This window comes from Acomys russatus, chromosome 31 (genome assembly GCF_903995435.1).
Source record: "Acomys russatus chromosome 31, mAcoRus1.1, whole genome shotgun sequence".
Lineage (NCBI taxonomy): Eukaryota > Metazoa > Chordata > Mammalia > Rodentia > Muridae > Acomys > Acomys russatus.
Window position 1 is genome coordinate 1,158,431 of NC_067167.1, and position 17,438 is coordinate 1,175,868.

The following is a 17,438-nucleotide window of genomic DNA, read 5'->3' on the forward strand; positions in this document are numbered from 1 at the left end:
GTAAACTCAGGAGACTGAGGCTGGAGGAGGAGGGGGTTCAAGGTCATCCTCTGCTACATAGACAGTCCAAGGCTAGCCTGGGCTACAAGAGATTCTGTCTCCATTAGAAAAGGGAAGCTCATGTACTCAGAGGGGCAGCATAAGGGATGGCAATTGCCTCGCTTTCTGTTCCCAGGGGTTCCCCTAACATCCTGGCACCCTGCCCGGCTGCAGGTCACCTCGCGGATAACTAACTGTCCGCAGCCCCTCCCAACGCGCAGCCCGCGTGGACGCGGCTCCCGTTTCTCCGGTTTTTTTCCCCGCCACTGAGCATGCGCGGCTGCTGACAACAACAAACCCGTAAGCCCCGCCCCGCTCCCCGCGCCCCTTCATCCCGGCTTCCCATTGGCTGCCGGCGCCTCGCGTCTGCGGCGCAGGCGCACCAGGCCGCTCAGAGACGTCAGTGGGCGTGGCCGAGGGCGGGCAAGGCAGACTCGGCCGCGCGCGTCCATTGGTCGGCTGTGTGAGGGGAGGAGCCGCTGGCTCCGGCCGCCGCGATGAGCTGGGGCCGTCTGAGCCGCTTGCTGAAGCCGGCGCTGCTGTGCGGGGCTCTGGCTGCGCCTGGCCTGGCGAGCACAATGGTGGGCGCGCTGGGGACCCGGGGGATCGGGGGCGGGGTCCGGAGCCCGGTCACCGTGTCCAGGGTGGAGACCGGGGGTCGTGGGCTCGGGTGGCGAGAGTAGGGGGCACCCGGGAGGGAGGGCGACTCCCCGAGGCTGGGCGAGGCTCGGCGGAGGAGGCCCCCGGGGGCTGGGGACACCCGGTCGGTGTCGGGGTCACCATTAGCGGGCTCTGACCCGGGTCGCGCGCCCCGCCCGGCCGGGCGCGTCACAGTCGGCGGCGCCTTGGCTACCGGCTCTTTGTCCCCGCGCTGCGCTCGGGACGCGCAGACCGGCGGGCATGGGCCGCGCGGCCGCCGGCTCCCCGGGACGTGGCGGGTCCCCGGGAGGCCGGCGACGGCGGGAACCTCGACGCCACAGCCCTCGGAAGCGCCCGGGCCCCCGGAGGAGGAGAGCCGGCGCGCGCCGCCGCAGGAGGGCTCGCCCTCGCCGGGCAGAGCGGATTCCCGAGCCCTTCAACCCTGGGCCTCTGCTGCGGGAGCCTCCCAAGTGCAGCAACTGCGCCGAGCTCCTGGGCTCGGTGTGCGGCCAGGGACACCCCCGCCGCCCCCTTCCCTGGTAGCATTGTCTAGGGAGTCCATGACTTCTTTCAGGACGACCTGAAAGGGGCGCGCGTTCGGAAGGAGGAGGAGGAGCCTCGACTCTCCACCCAGTGCCCCAGGGCTTGATTTTTATTTATTTATTTATTTATTATTATTTGTTTATTTATTTATTTTTTTGCGCGGGACCCTCCTCCCCTGGGAGGCCTGGGGTAGGACATTGCGTTTCCCTGTTTCACAGTGCGCATCCCGTGATGATTGGCGCTGTGCGCGCTCCATGCACGAATTCTCAGCCAAGGACATCGACGGGCACATGATTTGCCTGGATAAGTACAGGTGGGTGCCTGGTCACGTGGGCGATGCGGGACCAGTCTGAAAACGGGGCTCACCTGCCCGACGGCCCCATTTCCCACTCTTTTCTCTCTCTCTCTCTCAGGGGTTTCGTGTGCATCGTCACCAACGTAGCCTCGCAATGAGGCAAAACCGACGTAAACTACACTCAGCTAGTCGATCTGCATGCCCGCTACGCGGAGTGTGGTTTACGAATCCTGGCCTTCCCTTGCAACCAGTTCGGGAGGCAGGAGCCCGGAAGTAATCAAGAAATCAAGGAGTTCGCGGCAGGCTACAATGTCAAGTTCGACATGTACAGCAAGATCTGTGTAAATGGGGACGATGCCCACCCACTGTGGAAATGGATGAAAGTCCAGCCCAAGGGCAGGGGCATGCTGGGAAAGTGAGTGGGCCTGGGGAAGGAGTTTGTTTGTTGTGGATTTGTGTCGAGGGTCCCACTGTGTAGCTCTTGGTAGCCTGTGACTCCCAGAGATCCAGCTGCCATGCCTCCAGAGTGCCAGGATTAAAGGCATACACCGCCTGGCCGGGCCTCAAAGACTTACATTTTTGTATTTTGTGTATGGGTGAGTGTGTTTAAGCACATCACCTAGCTGCAGAGACCAGAAGAGGGGGGCTGAATCTCCCAGAGCTGGAATTAAGGGGGGTTGGTATCTACCATATGGGTGCTAGGGGCTAAGGGGGGGGCTAAAGTCCTTTTAATCACTGATCTGTCTCCACCCTGCCTCCTGCCGCCCCGCCCCCGATTGTTTTCATTTTGTGTATGGGTGTTTTCTCTGCACAGTACATACATGCCCTGTGCCCTCAAAGGTCAGAAGAGGGCCTGGGATCGCCTGGAATTGGAATTAAAGACTTTTGTGAGCCAGCATGCATTGTGGGTGCTGGGAATGCAAACCATCTCTACCCCTACTCCTCCAGAAGAGCAGTGCATTGTTTTAACCACTGAATGAGGTCACCACCACCACCCCCATTTTTTTTTTTGAGTCAGGGTCTCACTATTGTAGCCCTGGCTGTCCTGGACTCTCTAGACCAGGCTGTTTGAAGTCAGAGGTTCTCCTGCCTCTGCCTCCTGGGTGCTGGGATTAAAGACGTACGCCACCACGCCCTAGTGCCACTTCTAAACCCTCTCTCCCCTCCCCTCTCTCACAGCGCCATCAAATGGAACTTTACTAAGGTAAGAGTGGCATACAGTGTGGGGGGGCAGGGGGCCAGCACCCCTGCATCCAGTCAGCATGTCCTTTCTGTCCCCAGTTTCTCATTGACAAGAACGGCTGCGTGGTGAAGCGCTACGGTCCCATGGAGGAGCCCCAGGTGAGCGGCGGCGCCTTGGCTGGAGCAGCCTGGATCCAGCCGCTCGGTAGCCGAGGCGCGTCTGACTGTTGTCTCCCAACAGGTTATAGAGAAGGACTTGCCGTGCTATCTCTAGCCCACAAGTGTGTGCCCCCACCGAGCCCCCCGCCCTGTGACCCCTGGAGCCTTCCACCCCGGCACTCATGACGGTCTGCCTGCAAACCAGCCCGCTGGTGGGGCGGTCCTGAGGACCTGGCGTGCATCCCCGCCGGAGGAAGGCCCAGAGGCCTGTGGCGCCCAGCTCGAGCTTAACCCTGGCTGCCTTGTGGGAATAAAATGCAGAAATGTGGGCCTGTGTCCTTTGGTCAGGAATTGAGCGCACTGGGGATCAGAGGGCAACGGCTACGCCCAGGACTCTGCAGGTGCAGATCTGGGTCATCTGGTCACAAGTCCCTGCTGAGGCCCCGAGGCTCTGCCCAGGCCAGCTGGGAGGACCGGGTGTGCACAGGCCTGGGCCTGCCCTGAGGCTGTATCTGTTGCCTGCATTTGGGTGTTCCCTGTGGGGCCTGGGGGGCAGGACCTGCTGACAGTGGGTGTGGCTGAGCTGGTGCCTCAGACCCAGTGACCCCACACTGCCTGCCTGAGTCTCCCTGCTGCCCACCTGGAGACCCAGTGGCCTCTTCACTCCCCTGTGTGGCTGTGAGCTTTGTGCTTCCAGGCTTAAGTGACCCCAGGACTGCAGACTAGGCGCCCCCTGTTCTCCCAGCCTTCCCTTCCCCGGACTCCCAGCAGGCCCACCCCTCCCTAACCCCTCTTCAGGGCCGGCAAGCAGCCCAGACTGCAGCTGCCACTGGTGTGGGGTGAATCCCTTCTCCCCAGTTTGTCCCTATTAGCCAACCCCGTCACCCGTGTCCACTGCTCTGTGACCCTCCGGGTCTCCCTTCCACTGACCTGCAGGCTGTATGTAGCACACTGGGAAGTAGGCAAAAAGGCGCATATATTTTAAAAAAGGTCTTTACATATGTACACCAGAGTCCATTATAAATACATAGAAACCAGGGCCCGCCGGCTGCGCACGGAGTCTGGGGCGGGGCGGGGAACAATAACTTAGGGTGCGGGGGTTGCATATATTAACGGGGTCTGCCCCGTAGCGCCCCCATAGTCTGCGGGGCCTGAGCACCGGATTTCCTGAGTTACCAGCTCTCTGGGACCACCGAGACCCATGGCGTCCGCGGCTGGGGGAGGAGGCTGAGAGCCCCACGCCCCACTGGCTGGGAAGGACTGCAGCGTCAGTAGTGGTGGGCACCCCTCTGCTCCCAGCGGGGCCGGTGGGCCTCGCCAACCAGGACAGTTGGAATGCAGGGTCCGCAGTGGCGGCTTAGGAGTTGGGGAAGGGCGGGCTGAAGTGGATGACGCTCTGCCTCTCAGTGGCCCCGCCACTCACGCCCACCAGAGGCGCGGGGGTCTCAGTGGGCCCCACGCGCAGAGAGCGGAGCATGTCCTCCAACACTTCCCTGAAGTTAATGTCGCAGCCTTGGTGTGCCAGCTCCAAGGGGTTGGTGGTAGCGGGGTCCCTGGCACCCAGCATCAGAGAGCTGGGGTCTGGGGGCGGCAGCGAAGGAAAGGCGAAGCGTGGAGGCGGTGGGAAGGCCTCGGCTGGGGGGCTGTAAGTCAAGTCCAGCACCTCACCGGGCCCGCAGGGAAGCGTGACGGCTCGTGGGGTGGGTGAGCGCGCGGCCAGCCCCTGGGTGCTGCGGCGCTTCACCTCGGCATCCATCTGCTGCAGCTCCTGCAGCACGCGGTGCACGCAGCCCTCGGGGACCTTGATGCCTGTGGCAGCGCGGACACGCCGTCAGGTCCGCCGGGGACCACACCTGGGAGCCTGTCCTCCGGGGACCCGGCACCCGCCGCCCCACTCACCCACTTGCTTCTTCTTGTCCTTGGTCTTGAGGCGCACGATCTGTAGGTAGCTGCTGCTGCTGACATCCGCCATGACGGCGGCGATGCGGCCCCACACGCGCAGCAGCGCCCCGCACAGCATGTAGTGGTGGCGGAGGCGCAGGCCCTGGGAGCAGCCCTTGCCCTCCTGTGCCAGTCGGCAGCGCTGGTTCCTGTACCAGGGGACCGCTGGTCAGCCCACAAGGCCCTGGGACACTGGGCGCCCGGCTCCGCCCTCTCTCCGTGTGGCTTCCCGCCCGGGCCTCACCAGGTGGTGTGGCTGCAGTGCTCCAGAGACAGGGCATAGCTGCTCTCCCAGGGCTCCCGGGCCTCCTCCGCGGTGACCTGGGGACACAGGCCCGTAAGTCAACAGGGACACTGGCTCGGGAGCTCCCCACCCCCACCCCCGCATCCCGGCCACCATGGGGGGGGGGGGTCCTTCCCTACCCGGTGGAACTTGCGGCACAGGCTGTCCAGGGTCTCCAGCTGGCTCTGGCGGCCGATGTTCGGCTTGTACACGGTGAAATACTCGCCGCGATTCTGCTCGGCTAGAAGGCAGCTCATCTTGCTGCCTCGTACCTAGGGGCCAGAGTGGTGAGGTCGCTGCCGCCTGGCCCTCGGGGTAGGTGTGCCAGGGCCAGCTCTCAGGAGTGGGGGCACTCACCTTGTAGGAGAGGTAGAAGCCATCATAGGGACCTTTGAGCTCCAGTGACCGGGCGAATGCGTCCTCCCACTTCATACCGCGGTCCACGCTGATCTGCGTGGCAAGTGGGGGTGTTAGCAGGTTTGGGGGCCGGAGCCGGGGCTGGGGTTGAGGGGCTCCCTGCTCACCTTGTAGAAGACCACCTGCCCATCCTGGGGGTGCCCAGGGGCCTGGAACACCTTCTGGCTTTCTTCATGGATCTCGTTGACGCCGGGGGCCAGGTCTGAGGAGAGGGTAGGTCAGGGGCCAGGCCGAGGGAACCCGTTCTCTGATACACTCATCAGAGCTGACCCCATCAGCCGGCAAAGGAACCAAAAGCCTGGAGGTCAGGTGTCCTGTGAGTGGGTGTTGGGTAACTTCCGGTCTGCGGTCCCCAGTGTCCTGCTGTGCACAGCTACCCAGAAGGACTGTGTCTGTTAGCAAGGACAGGTCTGTCTTCTTTTTTAAAAAAATAATTTCCTTTTATTTCTTTGTATCCCTGTAAGTATCTGCACATGAGCAGTCAGTGCCCACGAAGGCCAGAAGAGGGCGTGAGACCTGCTAGAGCTACAGTTGTAGTTACAGGCAATGCTGGCCCGGGCAGAACGGCTCTGTCCTCTGGAAGAGCAGCACAGTGATTTTACTGTTGCTCTCTCAGGTCTATTTGTTTGCTTTGAGCTGGGATCTCAAGTAGCTCTGGCTGTCCTTTAATCCAGGTGAGCCGACACTTCTGATCCCTTTGCCTTTACTAGTGTGCCACCACCACGGTTATAAATGGCCATTTGTCCAGTGAGTGCCATCTATAGCAGGCTGGCTCTTAGTGCGGGCTGACACAAACATGAGCTTCCCTTCCCACACAGTGGCACACACCTTTAATCCCAGCACTCGGGAGGCAGAGGCAGGCGGATCGCTATGAGTTCGAGGCCAGCCTGGTCTACAAAGTGAGTCCAGAACAGCCAGGGATACACAGAGAGACCCTGTCTCAAACCCTCTCACCCTCAAAAACAAAAAACAAAAAACAAAACAAAAGCCCCAAAACCAAAACATAACCTTCCAGAAAGCACTGGGATTATCTCTGCTTTGGTTGGCTGGTTAGTTTTTGTAAGTGCACAGTGTGGGGTCCACGCGGTTACAACAGGTTAGAGCAGTCTGTGGCCCTGGTCTGCAGCCACTCAAAGGCAGAGTCCACATGGCGGCTGCACTAGCCCCTGGCTCCCCGCCGCCCGCTGCTCACCCAGGATGCCCATGTCGTATCTGCCCTCCTTCTTGTCTATCTCGATGAGGTGGTCAAAGGTGTCAGAGAAGTACTGGAACAGCGCGTTCTGCTTGTGCACCTCCAGCCCAAGGATGCGGTTCAGGAACTTGGTGATGGAGCAGTCTGCGAGAGGAGCTGGGTCTTAGGCTGCCTTCACCACCCTCCCGAAGGCCCCTGCATCCCCACCCTCCCGGTACTTCCGGGACTCACCCTTCTCCACATCCAAGCCGCCGGTGCGGGACTCCCGGCCACCGATACCCACTGACAGCAGCCCCTGCTTCATGTCTGCGAGGGAAAACCTGCCGCTGATCCTCGGATCCCGGGACCGACCCTGCCGGCCCTCTCCCTAGAAACCGGCTTCCAGGCCGGCTGCAGTCCCCACAGCAGCCCAGACTCACCACGAAAGAAGGCGGCATCCCCTCCCGGGTAGCCCTGGGGCAGGGGCACCCTGTTGTCCGTCTGGCCCAGGATCGTAGCGAGGACGCGGCTGAGCGCGCGGGCACCGTACTGTGGGGCAGACGGGGAGTGAGGCTGGGGTGGAGGCCGCCTCTCCTCGCGCACCGCGCGGCCTCTCCACAGCTGCCCACCCTCTGCGTACTTTGTTCTCGAAGTTGTACTTGCTCAGGTCTCTGGACTCGGTGGCGCGGCGATCTCCATGGGTCAGGGCACCCTGTCAGGGAGGCCAGGACAATTTGTGATTCAGGTTCCAGCATCCCCGCCGTCCTAGTCCCCGCCCAGCAAGGCTCCGCCCAGACACCCTGCCTCAGGCCGGGTCCGCTCACCAGGCTCTCCAGCCGCTTGGCCACAATGGAGGCGAACCTGCGCTCCCCTGCCAGCTCGGAGATGAGGAAGACATACTCGGGCGCTGAGACCTGGTTGGACCTATGGGTACGGCCTGAGGACAGAGAGACTCTAAGAGACTGGGAGGAAGGTTCGGGGGCCCGGGCAACCCGGGGCGGGGCTAGGGGCCGCACCAAACTGCTGAATGGCCCGGTCTGCGCTCCACGGCAGCTCCAGGGTCATGTGTACCCGGCGCCGCTGGTTCTGGACCCGACGGTCGGCTTGGAGGGAGACACCGGAGCTGGAAGCCTCAGAGATGATAGCCACGAGCTGGGGGGCGAGACGGATCAGGGTGCTGGGGCCGCCCTCCTCACTGCTCAGGGCGGACATAATCTGCCGAGTGCCTTGCAGATTTAGCCCCACTTCCACCCCTCCCCCCTCCTCTCCCCCCCACCCGCCCCCCACACCTCACCTTCTCGCCGCTCATGAAGCGCTGTTTCTCCCTGAGGTTCACGTGGTCAATGGACAGGCCCTGCTCTGCTCTGGATTCAAAGACCACTGACCCGTCTGGCCTGGAAACCACGCGGCCTTTCCTGCCGGTCATCTGTGGTTGAGGACAGAGAAGGGAGGTCCCACAGGTGCCCGAGTGGTGGCCCAGTGGACTGTGTCCCTGTCTGAGATACAAGGTGACTCTGCAGGGACTTGGTTTCCAGTGTGGCCTCAGCAGCCATGAGGGCTCCTGCCACTATCAAGGTCTCTCTTTCTTCCTTTTGAGAAAATACCTATTTTTATTTTATGTATCTGTGTGTCTGAGCTTGCTGCACGTGTGCTGGTCCCCTCAGGCCCATCTGGAAGAGCAGGAAGTGCACTTATCTGCTGAGCCATCTCTTCAGCCCTCCCCCCCCCCCCCCCCCCCCCCCCCGGTTTTATATGTTTGTTTGTTTTGTTTTATTTTTCCAGACAAGGTTTCTCTGTCTAGCTCTGGCTATCCTGGACTCACTTTGTAGACCAGGCTGGCCTCGAACTCACAGAGATCCGCCTGCCTCTGCCTCCCGAGTGCTGGGACTAAAGGTGTATGCCTTCATGCCCAGATGCCATTTCCCTTTTCTGAGACCAGACATTATGTAGCCCAGGCTGGCCAATGGGGGAGGGGGACAGGAACACATGACCCTCTGTAGCCAGTCTCTAGCCCTCAGCAGGGGTAGATCCCAACGGGCCTTCGGGCTCACCTCGGCCACACACTCAGGGCCCCCAAGCTGGTGGATGAGCTGGTCCAATGTGTTGACGGGCAGCTCACGGCCCAGCGCGCGCACCTTAGCCAGCAGGCCCTGCTTCAGCCGCTCCACACGCTCCAGCACACCAGGACCCTGCAGGTCTCTCTGAAGAGGGTACAGGGGACCTGGGGGTGGGAGAGGGTGAGTCAAGTGGCCCTACAGGCTGGGGAGAGGACAGCAGGGGACCAGAGGCCATGGCACAGCAGGAGTCCCTGCTGTGGGTGTGTAGCTGTCTGCTCCTGGGTGGTGGAGGCTCACCTCGGTCGTCTGTGGGGAACGTGGGGGCGTCCACGATGACCACATCGTCATCCACTAGGGACTCTGGGGATGAGTTGAAGTCACTCTCCAGGCCAGCGTCGGACTCTGTGCTGCTGCCATCGCTGATGTGGATAACTCCTGCAGCCTCCAGGGCCAGTCTCGGAGCCTTGGTGCTGCGGCCCCGAGGCCGCCCTGCAGGGAGGGGTCGTGGTCAGCTCAGGACAGAGAGCAAGAGGCCAAGGCCAGCAGGCGGCCTGACCCCAGTGAGGAGGGACTCAGAGTGGTCTGCGCCCGGCAGGCTTCTTGCTGTTTGGATGTGTCTTGCATTCCCTCCAGGAGGTCCCCCAGCCCTACTTTGGGGCCAGGCAAGGTGACCTGGGAGACCACCTTGTCCCCACCCTCAGCCCTGATAGGCTTCATGGCTGGACCCCAGTGGTAGAGAAGATTAAGTAAGAGCCTCAAGGGACAATTCCAGGGACCACACGTGACAGTGCCTGCCTGCCAGTGAGTGGGGCGGGAGCTGGAATCTGCCATGCCACTGGGGTCCCCGGGGCCTCGGCTAGTGGCTAGTGGGGCCTGGTGGGAGGGGGTCTTGCCCCAGGCCTTAGCTTCTGAGCATCCTGCAGGCACATGGCCAGCCTTGCCCACTTGCCCTGCCCAGCTGTCTATGTGCAGAGCTCTAGAGTGGTGCCGACTCCAGGACGCTCTGCAGGGAGGGTGGAGTGGAGAGCACAGAGAGGGTGTGAGGTGGGCATTTACGTTTCCTCTTCCCTCCGCCCCGGTCGCGGTCACGCCTCCTCCTGGTGGAAGGGAAGTGCTTCTGAATCAGGGACAGGAAGACTCCTCTGCAAGGGAGGAAGAGGAGGCTCAGCAGGAGGGCAGCTGTGCAGCAGCCTCAGGGGAGGGTGGCAGGGCGCACTGGCTCCCAGGTCAGGGCCAGTAGGATCCAGCAGGAGGAGCCTTACTGGGGTGCACTGAGGGGACTCCTGAGAGGGACTTGCAGGCCACTGGGGGCCATAATGCCAGGCCTGAGAACCCCGTGGAACTGTGTAGAAATGGCACCACCCTGTGTGTGGGCGATACCTAAGAGTCTCCTTTTGAGACCCCAGGACCTCAAAGATGTACCCCCTAGACCCCCAAGAATCCTGTCTGGTCCTGCCTCCCGGTGGCTTTTCCCCAGCTGCTGAGGGGAAGGGCAGCAACAGGTCACCGCAGGGCGGCCCAGGGCCTGTGCTGTACCCCCATCGCTGTCGTCACTCGTCACTCACGTCCCATCACTCACTCTGCCGCAGAGACGAAGCAGTCCAGGCGCCCCTCATTCTCGTCCAGCACCTCGCGGGTCCGCGCCTCTCCTGTGGACTGCAGCCCGATGACCACGCACTGCAGGGATGGGGTGTCTGAGCCGGACTCCAGGGCCACTGTCTACGTCACCCGTGTCCCCTCCCCAGGCTGGCCTCGGCGCCCACCTTGTCGCGGCTCAGCTCCAGCTGGGCCAGCTCCACCAGCCGCTGCACCTTGGCTGCAATGCACAGGTACTTGAAGAAGCGCTGGTGCGCCGACCAGAACTGACCCCACAGGGACTTGCGAGACTCCAGGCCGATCCAGTCAGCCGCCTGCTGGAACACGCTCAGGGCCTCGGCCCACTGCAAGAGCAAGGCCTGTGCTGAGCCCGCCAGCCAGTCTTTGGCAGAGGCCCAGGCAGCACACGGGGTGAGGGGCAGTAAGCGTGAACAGTGAGGATGTCACAGCCAAATCACCCCAGGGCAGAGATGGATATGGTCAACACACTACATTCACATACAGGGTTGTCAAAGAACTGCTTAAAAAAAAAAGCATGGGGTTGGGAAGGACTGTTTTTGTTATTTTCTTTTTAAAAAGGATTTTATTTATTTTATGTATATGAGTGCTCTGCCTGTATGTACCAGAAGAGGGCACCAGATCCCATTAAAAATGGTTGTGAGTCACCATGTGGTTGCTAGGAATTGAACTCAGGACCTCTGGAAGAGCAGCCAGTGCTCTTAACCACTGAGCCATCTCTCCAGCCTGTTTTCTTTTATATATATATAATTTGTTGTTGTTTTGTTTTGTTTTTCAAAACTGGGTCTCTGTGTAGCCTTGGCTGTCCTGGACTCACTTTGTAGACCAGGCTGGCCTTGAACTCACAGCGATCCTCCTGCCTCTGCCTCCTAAGTGCTGGGATTAAAGGCGTGCGCCACCACACCCAGCCCTGTTTTGTTATATTTTGAGACAGGGTTTTCCTATATACCCCAGACTGTCTGGGTGACAGCAGCGTGCCACACCCAGTTTGCTCTTTCCTACTTTGCAGTGCTAGGGACCAGACTCGGGCTCTGCATACACTGGACAATGGGGCTGCGGTGCACCCCTGCCCTGTGAGCACTTGGAAGGCTCAGGCAGGAGAGTCAGGTGGGGCCAGGGTCAAGGGCCTATTGCTGAGCCAGTGTGGAGACAGGAAACTGTCCATCTAGGGCCCACGGCCACATGGAGGCTGGATAGGGGGGGGGGGGTCGGGAGCAATGTCACAGTGTCACAGATATGACTTCCTCATGCAGAAGCTGGATGTTCTGGTATATGCTCCTTACACTGCACATGGGTGGCTGAGGCAGGAGGATTGCCAGAAGTTATAGTGAGATAAGATAATCTCAGAAATAAAAGTTAAAGTAATGGGGGCTCTTCCAGGTTTAATTCCAAACATCCACATGGCAGTTCCAGGGGATCTGATGCCCTCACACAGACATATGTGCAGGCAAAACACCAATGCACATAAAATAAGAATAAGTAAATCTTTTTTTTTTTTTTTTTTTAATTAGGGGGCTGGAAAGATGGCTCAGTGGTTAAGAGCTGGCTGCTCTCCCAGAAGTCCTGAGTTCAATTTTCAGCAACCACATGGTGGCTCACAGCCATCTATTAGTGTGATCTGATGACCTCTTCCAGAATGCAGATGTACATGCAAATAGAGCATTTATAGACATTAAATAAAATTTTTTAAAAATTTAAAAGTAGCTAGGTAAGCAGGGCATGGTGGCGCACACCTTTAATCCCAGCATTCAGGAGGCAGAGGCAGGTGGATCTCTGTGAGTTTGAGCCCAGCCTGCTCTACAGAGTGAGTCCAGGACAGCTAGGACAAGAAAAACTGTCTCCACCCTCCCGCCCTGCCAAAAACAAAAAACAAAAAACAAAAAAACCACACACAACAAAGTAGTTAGGTGGTGGTGGTGACACACACCTTTAGTCCCAGCAGGGCCTGGTCTATAGAGTGAGTTCTCTGTCTCAAAAAACCAAAAAGGAAAAAGAAAAGAAAAAAAAAAGAGTAAAAGTGAAAAAACCCAAAGTCTTGCCCAGGTGGACTAAGGCTGACACAGGTCTGGCCTGTGCCCCGGAACTACCTGCTCCCTACCACAGATACCATAGAGTGTGTGGGATGCTAGGACAGTGACACAGATGTGGAGGAGAAAAAGGGGTTCCTGCAGTCACCCCAGCTTACCAGCCGGGCTGCACGATTATAGACCTGCTCGAAGGCGGGGGACAGCGGGATCTCCTCGATGCGGAAGGTGACCCCTGCGAAGCTGAGCTGGCGTGCGATGTACATGCCGCTGACCTTCATGTCCATGGCCACGAGCTCCATGGCGCCCACCCCCCTGCACACAGACAGGGCTCCTGAGCAGGGGCTCCCCTAGGCACCCCAGCAGGAGAGAGCCAAGGAGCAGGGATTATGCACAGGCCCCATGGCCATGAAGAGGCAGAGGGATGGTGAGGAGGGCATGGCCAGCCATCCCCACAGGCTCGGCGTAAGCTCACCTCTTCTCAATGGCGTGAAGGAACTCCTCGAAGGTCCGGAAGGGTGTGCCGTCGCCCCAGATGCCCAGGCGGCTCATGTAGATCATGTTGCGAGGCTCAGAGGCACCTAAGGGTTCGAAGGGAGGAGCTGAGGCCAAGAGCTCACAACACAGCTGGGAAGTGGCATGGGTGACACAGAGGCTGAGTGGGCAGTCCCAGGGAGGCCTGCGGCCAAGGGGGGGGGGCATCTGAGGTTCTTGGGACCCCCCCTCAAGGTCAGACAGAGACCGTCAGCAAAGGAGGGGCTGGCTTGGAGACAGCAAGCTCTGGATTTGCCTCAGGTACCAAGCAAAAATGGTACAGACCCAGATCCTGTGCATGGCTGGCAGGACACCCCCAACCCTGGCATCCCTGTGTAGGCGACATCACTAACAGGCTACATGTGTGACTGAGCTCAACCCCCCCCCCCCACAAGCTCAGCTGCTGTCCCATACCCTACCTGTGGCACTGGCATACACCACTCTGGCCTGGGGCAGCTTGCTCTGTAGGTCCAGCACGGCCTTGCCCATCTTGGTGGAGCTGGCATTCTTGGCTTTGTGGCACTCATCGAAAACAATCTGGGATATGCTGGGTTAAGGAATGTTCCAGAAGGCTGAAAGGCGCCCCAGAGGGTAGCGGAGAGAACTACAGAGGCGTGGGTGTGTGTGTAGGTATGTCAACTGAGAGTGGGGTGGGGGTGGGGGTGCTGGGGACCTGGGGACCCTCAATAGCTGGTAGGTGTTAGAAAGGTGCTGGGTAGGGCATTGGGGCTCAGCAGCAGGCATGGAGCTCTGAGCTCCATCCTTAGCACCACATAAGCTAGGCCTAGTGCCCCTGCTGTGGGAGACCCTGTTGTTGTTTTTATTTTTTTGTTTTTCGAGACAGGGTTCCTTTGTGTAGCCTTGGGTGTCCTGGACTTGCTTTGTAGACTAGGCTGGTCTCAAACTCAGAGATCCGCCTGCCTCTGCCTCCCTGAGTGCTGGGATTATAGGTGTGCGCCACCACACAGGAGACCTTGTCTTTAAAAAACAAAAACAAAAAAATAGGGCTGGAGAGATGGCTTAAAGGTTAAGAGCACTGGATGCTCTTCCAAAGGTTCTGAGTTCAATTCCCAGCAACCACAGGGTGACTCACAACCATCCACAATGAGATGTGATGCCCTCTTCTGGTGTTAATGTGTACATAGGTAGAACACTGTATAATAAATAAATTAATAAATAAATCTTTAAAAAAATAAAAATTAAAAAAAGGCATGAAGAGTGGTCAATTTAGACCACACGGGGAAAGAATCTCAAGGCCAACATGAGAACGACAGTAAGAAAAGACACTAGGAAGAAGCTCTTGCCGCCACAGCAGGGTGGACCCTGTGGGCCTCAGGCTCACCACCCCCAGGCACATGCCTGGAGGGCCATAGGCCCTCACATGGGCACAGACTGACAGACTGTGCCCTGGGTCTTGTGGGCTGTGCGTATCAAGGAAAGCTCAGCATAGACAAGCTCTGTCCCAGGCGTCAGCCTTCGGCATGCTCGGTAGCTGGCATGTTACCAGCCACTCCTCAAACTATAGGGAATCCGGTCACCCACAGGCTTGCTGGGCCAGACCAGAGGTGCAGAGAGATGGACCCTACTCTGTGCTCAGCCCCGACATCAGGACAGCTCTGAAAGGGGCTGTGGCCAGCTGGGGTGAAGAGCCAGGCCTAGTGTGATGGGCGCCTAGCTGGTCAGTGCATGCAAGGCCTCAGTCCTGCCTCCCATACGTTCAACACCCATGCAGTATAGGCCCGTGTCCTTCAGCTCTGCCCTTCTCCGTGGCGATCCACCCACCCACCAATGGCCACAGGATACCACACCGTCGAAGGCCTCTCCGCACCACTGCAGAATCTGGCGTAGGCGTGTGCGATGCTGCCCACCCGCCTGGCTTTCTCCAATCAAGGCAGAATAGGTGGCAAAGAGGACACCCTCTGAGGTAGTGTTGTCACCGTACTTTATCTGCGGACACAGGTTCAGACGTGGGGATGTGCTCGGGGACTCCCCTGCCTCAGCTTCTTCCTTAGTAAAGGAGGCTGCACTCAGCTGGCCACCTGCCCTACCTACCTTGCTCAGTGCATGCACCGCGATGCCCGGGGCCTCAATGTCTCTCAGGTCGCGCTCCGCGTCATACTTCAGGTCATTGGAAGCACTGAACCTGGGGGAAAGGCCTGGTCAGGAGCACGCTGCCCGCGCCAGCCTATCCCGCCCGCCCACTCCACCCAGCCAGCCAGGCGCTCACCACAGAGCCTTCTTCCGGCCTCGCAGGTAGTTCTCCACAATGATGCCAGCCACTGTGCGGCCCTTGCCCACGCCGGCCCCATCTCCAATTAGGAAACCAGCACGCTGCCCACTGGGCAGCAGGACCTCGTGTTGCTGTGGGTGAGCAGAGACGGTCAGGCCTGGGATGCCCGGTGCCCTTCAGAGCCTGGGAGGCAGGGCGGGGCAGGCTACCTGGCAGGCATAGGTGATGGCTTCCAGCTGCAGGGCAGACAGGGTCCCACTGTCTGAGGTGGGTAGGGCCAGGGTGTAGGTGATGTCTGGAGGGGGCACGCTGGACAGTGTACTGGTCTCCACCACGCGGTCTGGGTGCTGCCTCCCGATCTTGGCTGGCGGGGATACAGAGGCAGAGCTGGCACATGACAAGGGAAGTGAGCAGTAGGACGGCAGCCTGCACACTATGGATGGAGAACCCCACACTTGTCTTCTTGGGGGGTGTCTCCATCCTGCCCCGGCCCAGACACTCACACTTGGATGGGACATAGTCAGCATAGGTCTCAGCATGGCCCAACTCCTCAGTCTCCTCCTCCTCTTCCCCTTCCTCCTCCTCAGGCTGGCTGTGTGACTGTAGGGTGTGACAGTTCAGGGGTCTGTCCCACATTCAGCGACCCAGCTCCCCAGGGCAGCGGACATGTGTGCAGCGGGCCCAGCACTCTGGTGTGGGTTGGCGGTAGCTCCACCCTAACCCCTGAGGAGCCCTCAGTTTTTCCAACTATTAAATGGGTAGAGCAGCCCAGTGTCCAGGCTGCCCGGGGTCCAGAACACTGGAGATGTCTTCAGAGCCTCTCAAGAACCCCAGGACACTCCAGCCACCCGGGGTTACCTGGTAGCTGACGAGAAGAGGGGTGCTGGAGGTCACTGGGTCTTCAAGAGCTGAGAACGGCCCAGCAGGTAGGAACAGCTATGAGACAGCAGGGCAGGTTGTGAGCCACGGCCTCCTACACCATGTCTGTTTCCTTAGGCAGGGGCCTGTGGTTCTCAGGGGTCAAAGCCCTGGCCCTGCGCAACCTAGACCTGGCAGGGTGGGCTGGGAACATCATGTGTCCCTCTGGCATATGGGGGACCTGGTCCTGGGAAAAGTGGACAAAGCCAGCCAGTCCTAGCGTGCAGACTTGGGCCCTGAGGGCTGGACAGATGTCTTTGGGGGTGACTAGGTACACAGTAGCCGAGGGGCGGCCCCACCACCTGTGGTGGGATCTCAGGATCTATCTCCCCAGCTTCCTTTGTGGGTGATCAGGTGAAAATGTACCCAGCACGGTGACCAGACTCCAAATGTCCCAGGCCAGAGTCCTTTGCAGAGGAGACAGATGGGCCCAGGCTCCTCATGGTGAACAGGGGACCCCAGTGTGGACAAACTGCAGAGCCTGGCTAGCATGCTGAGTCTAGCTGCAGGGCACATGGCTCTCCTTTGCAAACTGAGTCTCAACGCCTCAATCTAAGAAATATATGAAGATTTATTTATGTTATGTGAATGGGTGCTTTCCTTACATGTATGTAAAGCGCACCATGTGACTGCAGTGCCTGTGGAGGCCGGAAGAAGGTGCCGGACCTGCTAAAACTAGTGTTATAGATGGCTGTGATCCACCAAGTAGATGCTGGGAACAGACCGTGTGTCCTCTGTAAAGGCATCACCCCCACCCCCACGTTTTGCAGACAGGGTCTCATGTAGCTCAGGCTGGCCTCAAGCTCCCTATGCAGCGGATGAGGCTGAACTCCGGATCCTCTTGCCTCAGCCTCCCGAGCGCTGGGTGACAGGACCACTGGTGCGGGATGCATTGCCAGGGGACTGCTCTACTCCTGAGCCCCAGAGCCCCTGCTGGCAGGCAGCCAGGGGTGGCTGCTCGCTGACTGGCCCTGGGGGCTGCTGGTTCTGAGGGAAAGCGGAAAGCAGTCTTCAGGCCTAAGCCAGGGCTCCCTTGAGATGCGGCATCCTTGAGGGAGCACAGGAGTCTCTGGGGCACGGCAGGGACAGTCACTGTCACATGTCCCTTGCTCTGCTGGGAAAAGTGCCAGGGGTGTTGAAAGCCGCCCTCCGGAAGCCCGGGAAGGTTACAGGTCCACACTCAACGCTCCTCCCCGCCTTTTTTTTCCTTCTTTCTTAATTTAACAAAAACCCAAACAGCCTGTGGAGGTTCCTGGAAGGCTGAGTCATGTTCCGGGCCGGGGCAGCACAGGGTGTTGGGTTTCAGATATGGGACCTGGTCCAGGCAGCCTGGGGCCCTGGATGGGATGGGCAGTGTACCCTGTGGCCTTGATCTCAAGGGGGAACAGGCCT

At 59.5% G+C, this 17,438-nt stretch overlaps 2 protein-coding genes across 4 annotated transcripts in view; one reads left to right on the top strand and one right to left on the bottom strand.

The window, feature by feature from the left end:
- The first annotated feature begins 457 nt into the window (after positions 1 to 457).
- Positions 458 to 3,185, top strand: Gpx4 (glutathione peroxidase 4). Of its 2 annotated transcripts, none has more exons than XM_051139697.1 (6): positions 458 to 620; positions 1,440 to 1,534; positions 1,635 to 1,931; positions 2,696 to 2,720; positions 2,798 to 2,857; positions 2,940 to 3,185. In XM_051139697.1, exons 1-6 carry the CDS (start codon positions 537 to 539, stop codon positions 2,970 to 2,972), a joined length of 594 nt encoding a protein of 197 aa, XP_050995654.1. In that variant the 5' UTR covers positions 458 to 536; the 3' UTR covers positions 2,973 to 3,185. The 2 variants fall into 2 exon arrangements, with proteins under 2 accessions (XP_050995654.1, XP_050995655.1); XM_051139698.1 differs by lacking the exon at positions 458 to 620 and adding an exon at positions 925 to 1,179.
- A 985-nt stretch (positions 3,186 to 4,170) lies between these two features.
- Sbno2 (strawberry notch homolog 2) overlaps positions 4,171 to 17,438 on the bottom strand; it is a 42,599-nt gene continuing 29,331 nt past the window's right edge. For both annotated transcript variants that reach the window (XM_051172699.1, XM_051172700.1), the window contains 27 exons: positions 15,987 to 16,064; positions 15,632 to 15,728; positions 15,338 to 15,492; positions 15,126 to 15,259; positions 14,951 to 15,041; positions 14,702 to 14,845; positions 13,318 to 13,435; positions 12,840 to 12,945; positions 12,526 to 12,679; positions 10,490 to 10,666; positions 10,306 to 10,403; positions 9,783 to 9,868; positions 9,024 to 9,215; positions 8,721 to 8,890; positions 7,964 to 8,095; positions 7,686 to 7,821; positions 7,494 to 7,606; positions 7,310 to 7,381; positions 7,110 to 7,218; positions 6,922 to 6,996; positions 6,691 to 6,834; positions 5,606 to 5,700; positions 5,439 to 5,531; positions 5,222 to 5,353; positions 5,043 to 5,119; positions 4,757 to 4,947; positions 4,171 to 4,666 (listed from right to left, as the gene is read on the bottom strand). In XM_051172699.1, the coding sequence (XP_051028656.1) occupies positions 4,215 to 4,666; positions 4,757 to 4,947; positions 5,043 to 5,119; positions 5,222 to 5,353; positions 5,439 to 5,531; positions 5,606 to 5,700; positions 6,691 to 6,834; positions 6,922 to 6,996; positions 7,110 to 7,218; positions 7,310 to 7,381; positions 7,494 to 7,606; positions 7,686 to 7,821; positions 7,964 to 8,095; positions 8,721 to 8,890; positions 9,024 to 9,215; positions 9,783 to 9,868; positions 10,306 to 10,403; positions 10,490 to 10,666; positions 12,526 to 12,679; positions 12,840 to 12,945; positions 13,318 to 13,435; positions 14,702 to 14,845; positions 14,951 to 15,041; positions 15,126 to 15,259; positions 15,338 to 15,492; positions 15,632 to 15,728; positions 15,987 to 16,064 (3,621 nt within the window). In that variant the 3' untranslated portion in view covers positions 4,171 to 4,214. The remainder of the gene's footprint in view (positions 4,667 to 4,756; positions 4,948 to 5,042; positions 5,120 to 5,221; positions 5,354 to 5,438; positions 5,532 to 5,605; positions 5,701 to 6,690; positions 6,835 to 6,921; positions 6,997 to 7,109; positions 7,219 to 7,309; positions 7,382 to 7,493; positions 7,607 to 7,685; positions 7,822 to 7,963; positions 8,096 to 8,720; positions 8,891 to 9,023; positions 9,216 to 9,782; positions 9,869 to 10,305; positions 10,404 to 10,489; positions 10,667 to 12,525; positions 12,680 to 12,839; positions 12,946 to 13,317; positions 13,436 to 14,701; positions 14,846 to 14,950; positions 15,042 to 15,125; positions 15,260 to 15,337; positions 15,493 to 15,631; positions 15,729 to 15,986; positions 16,065 to 17,438) is intronic.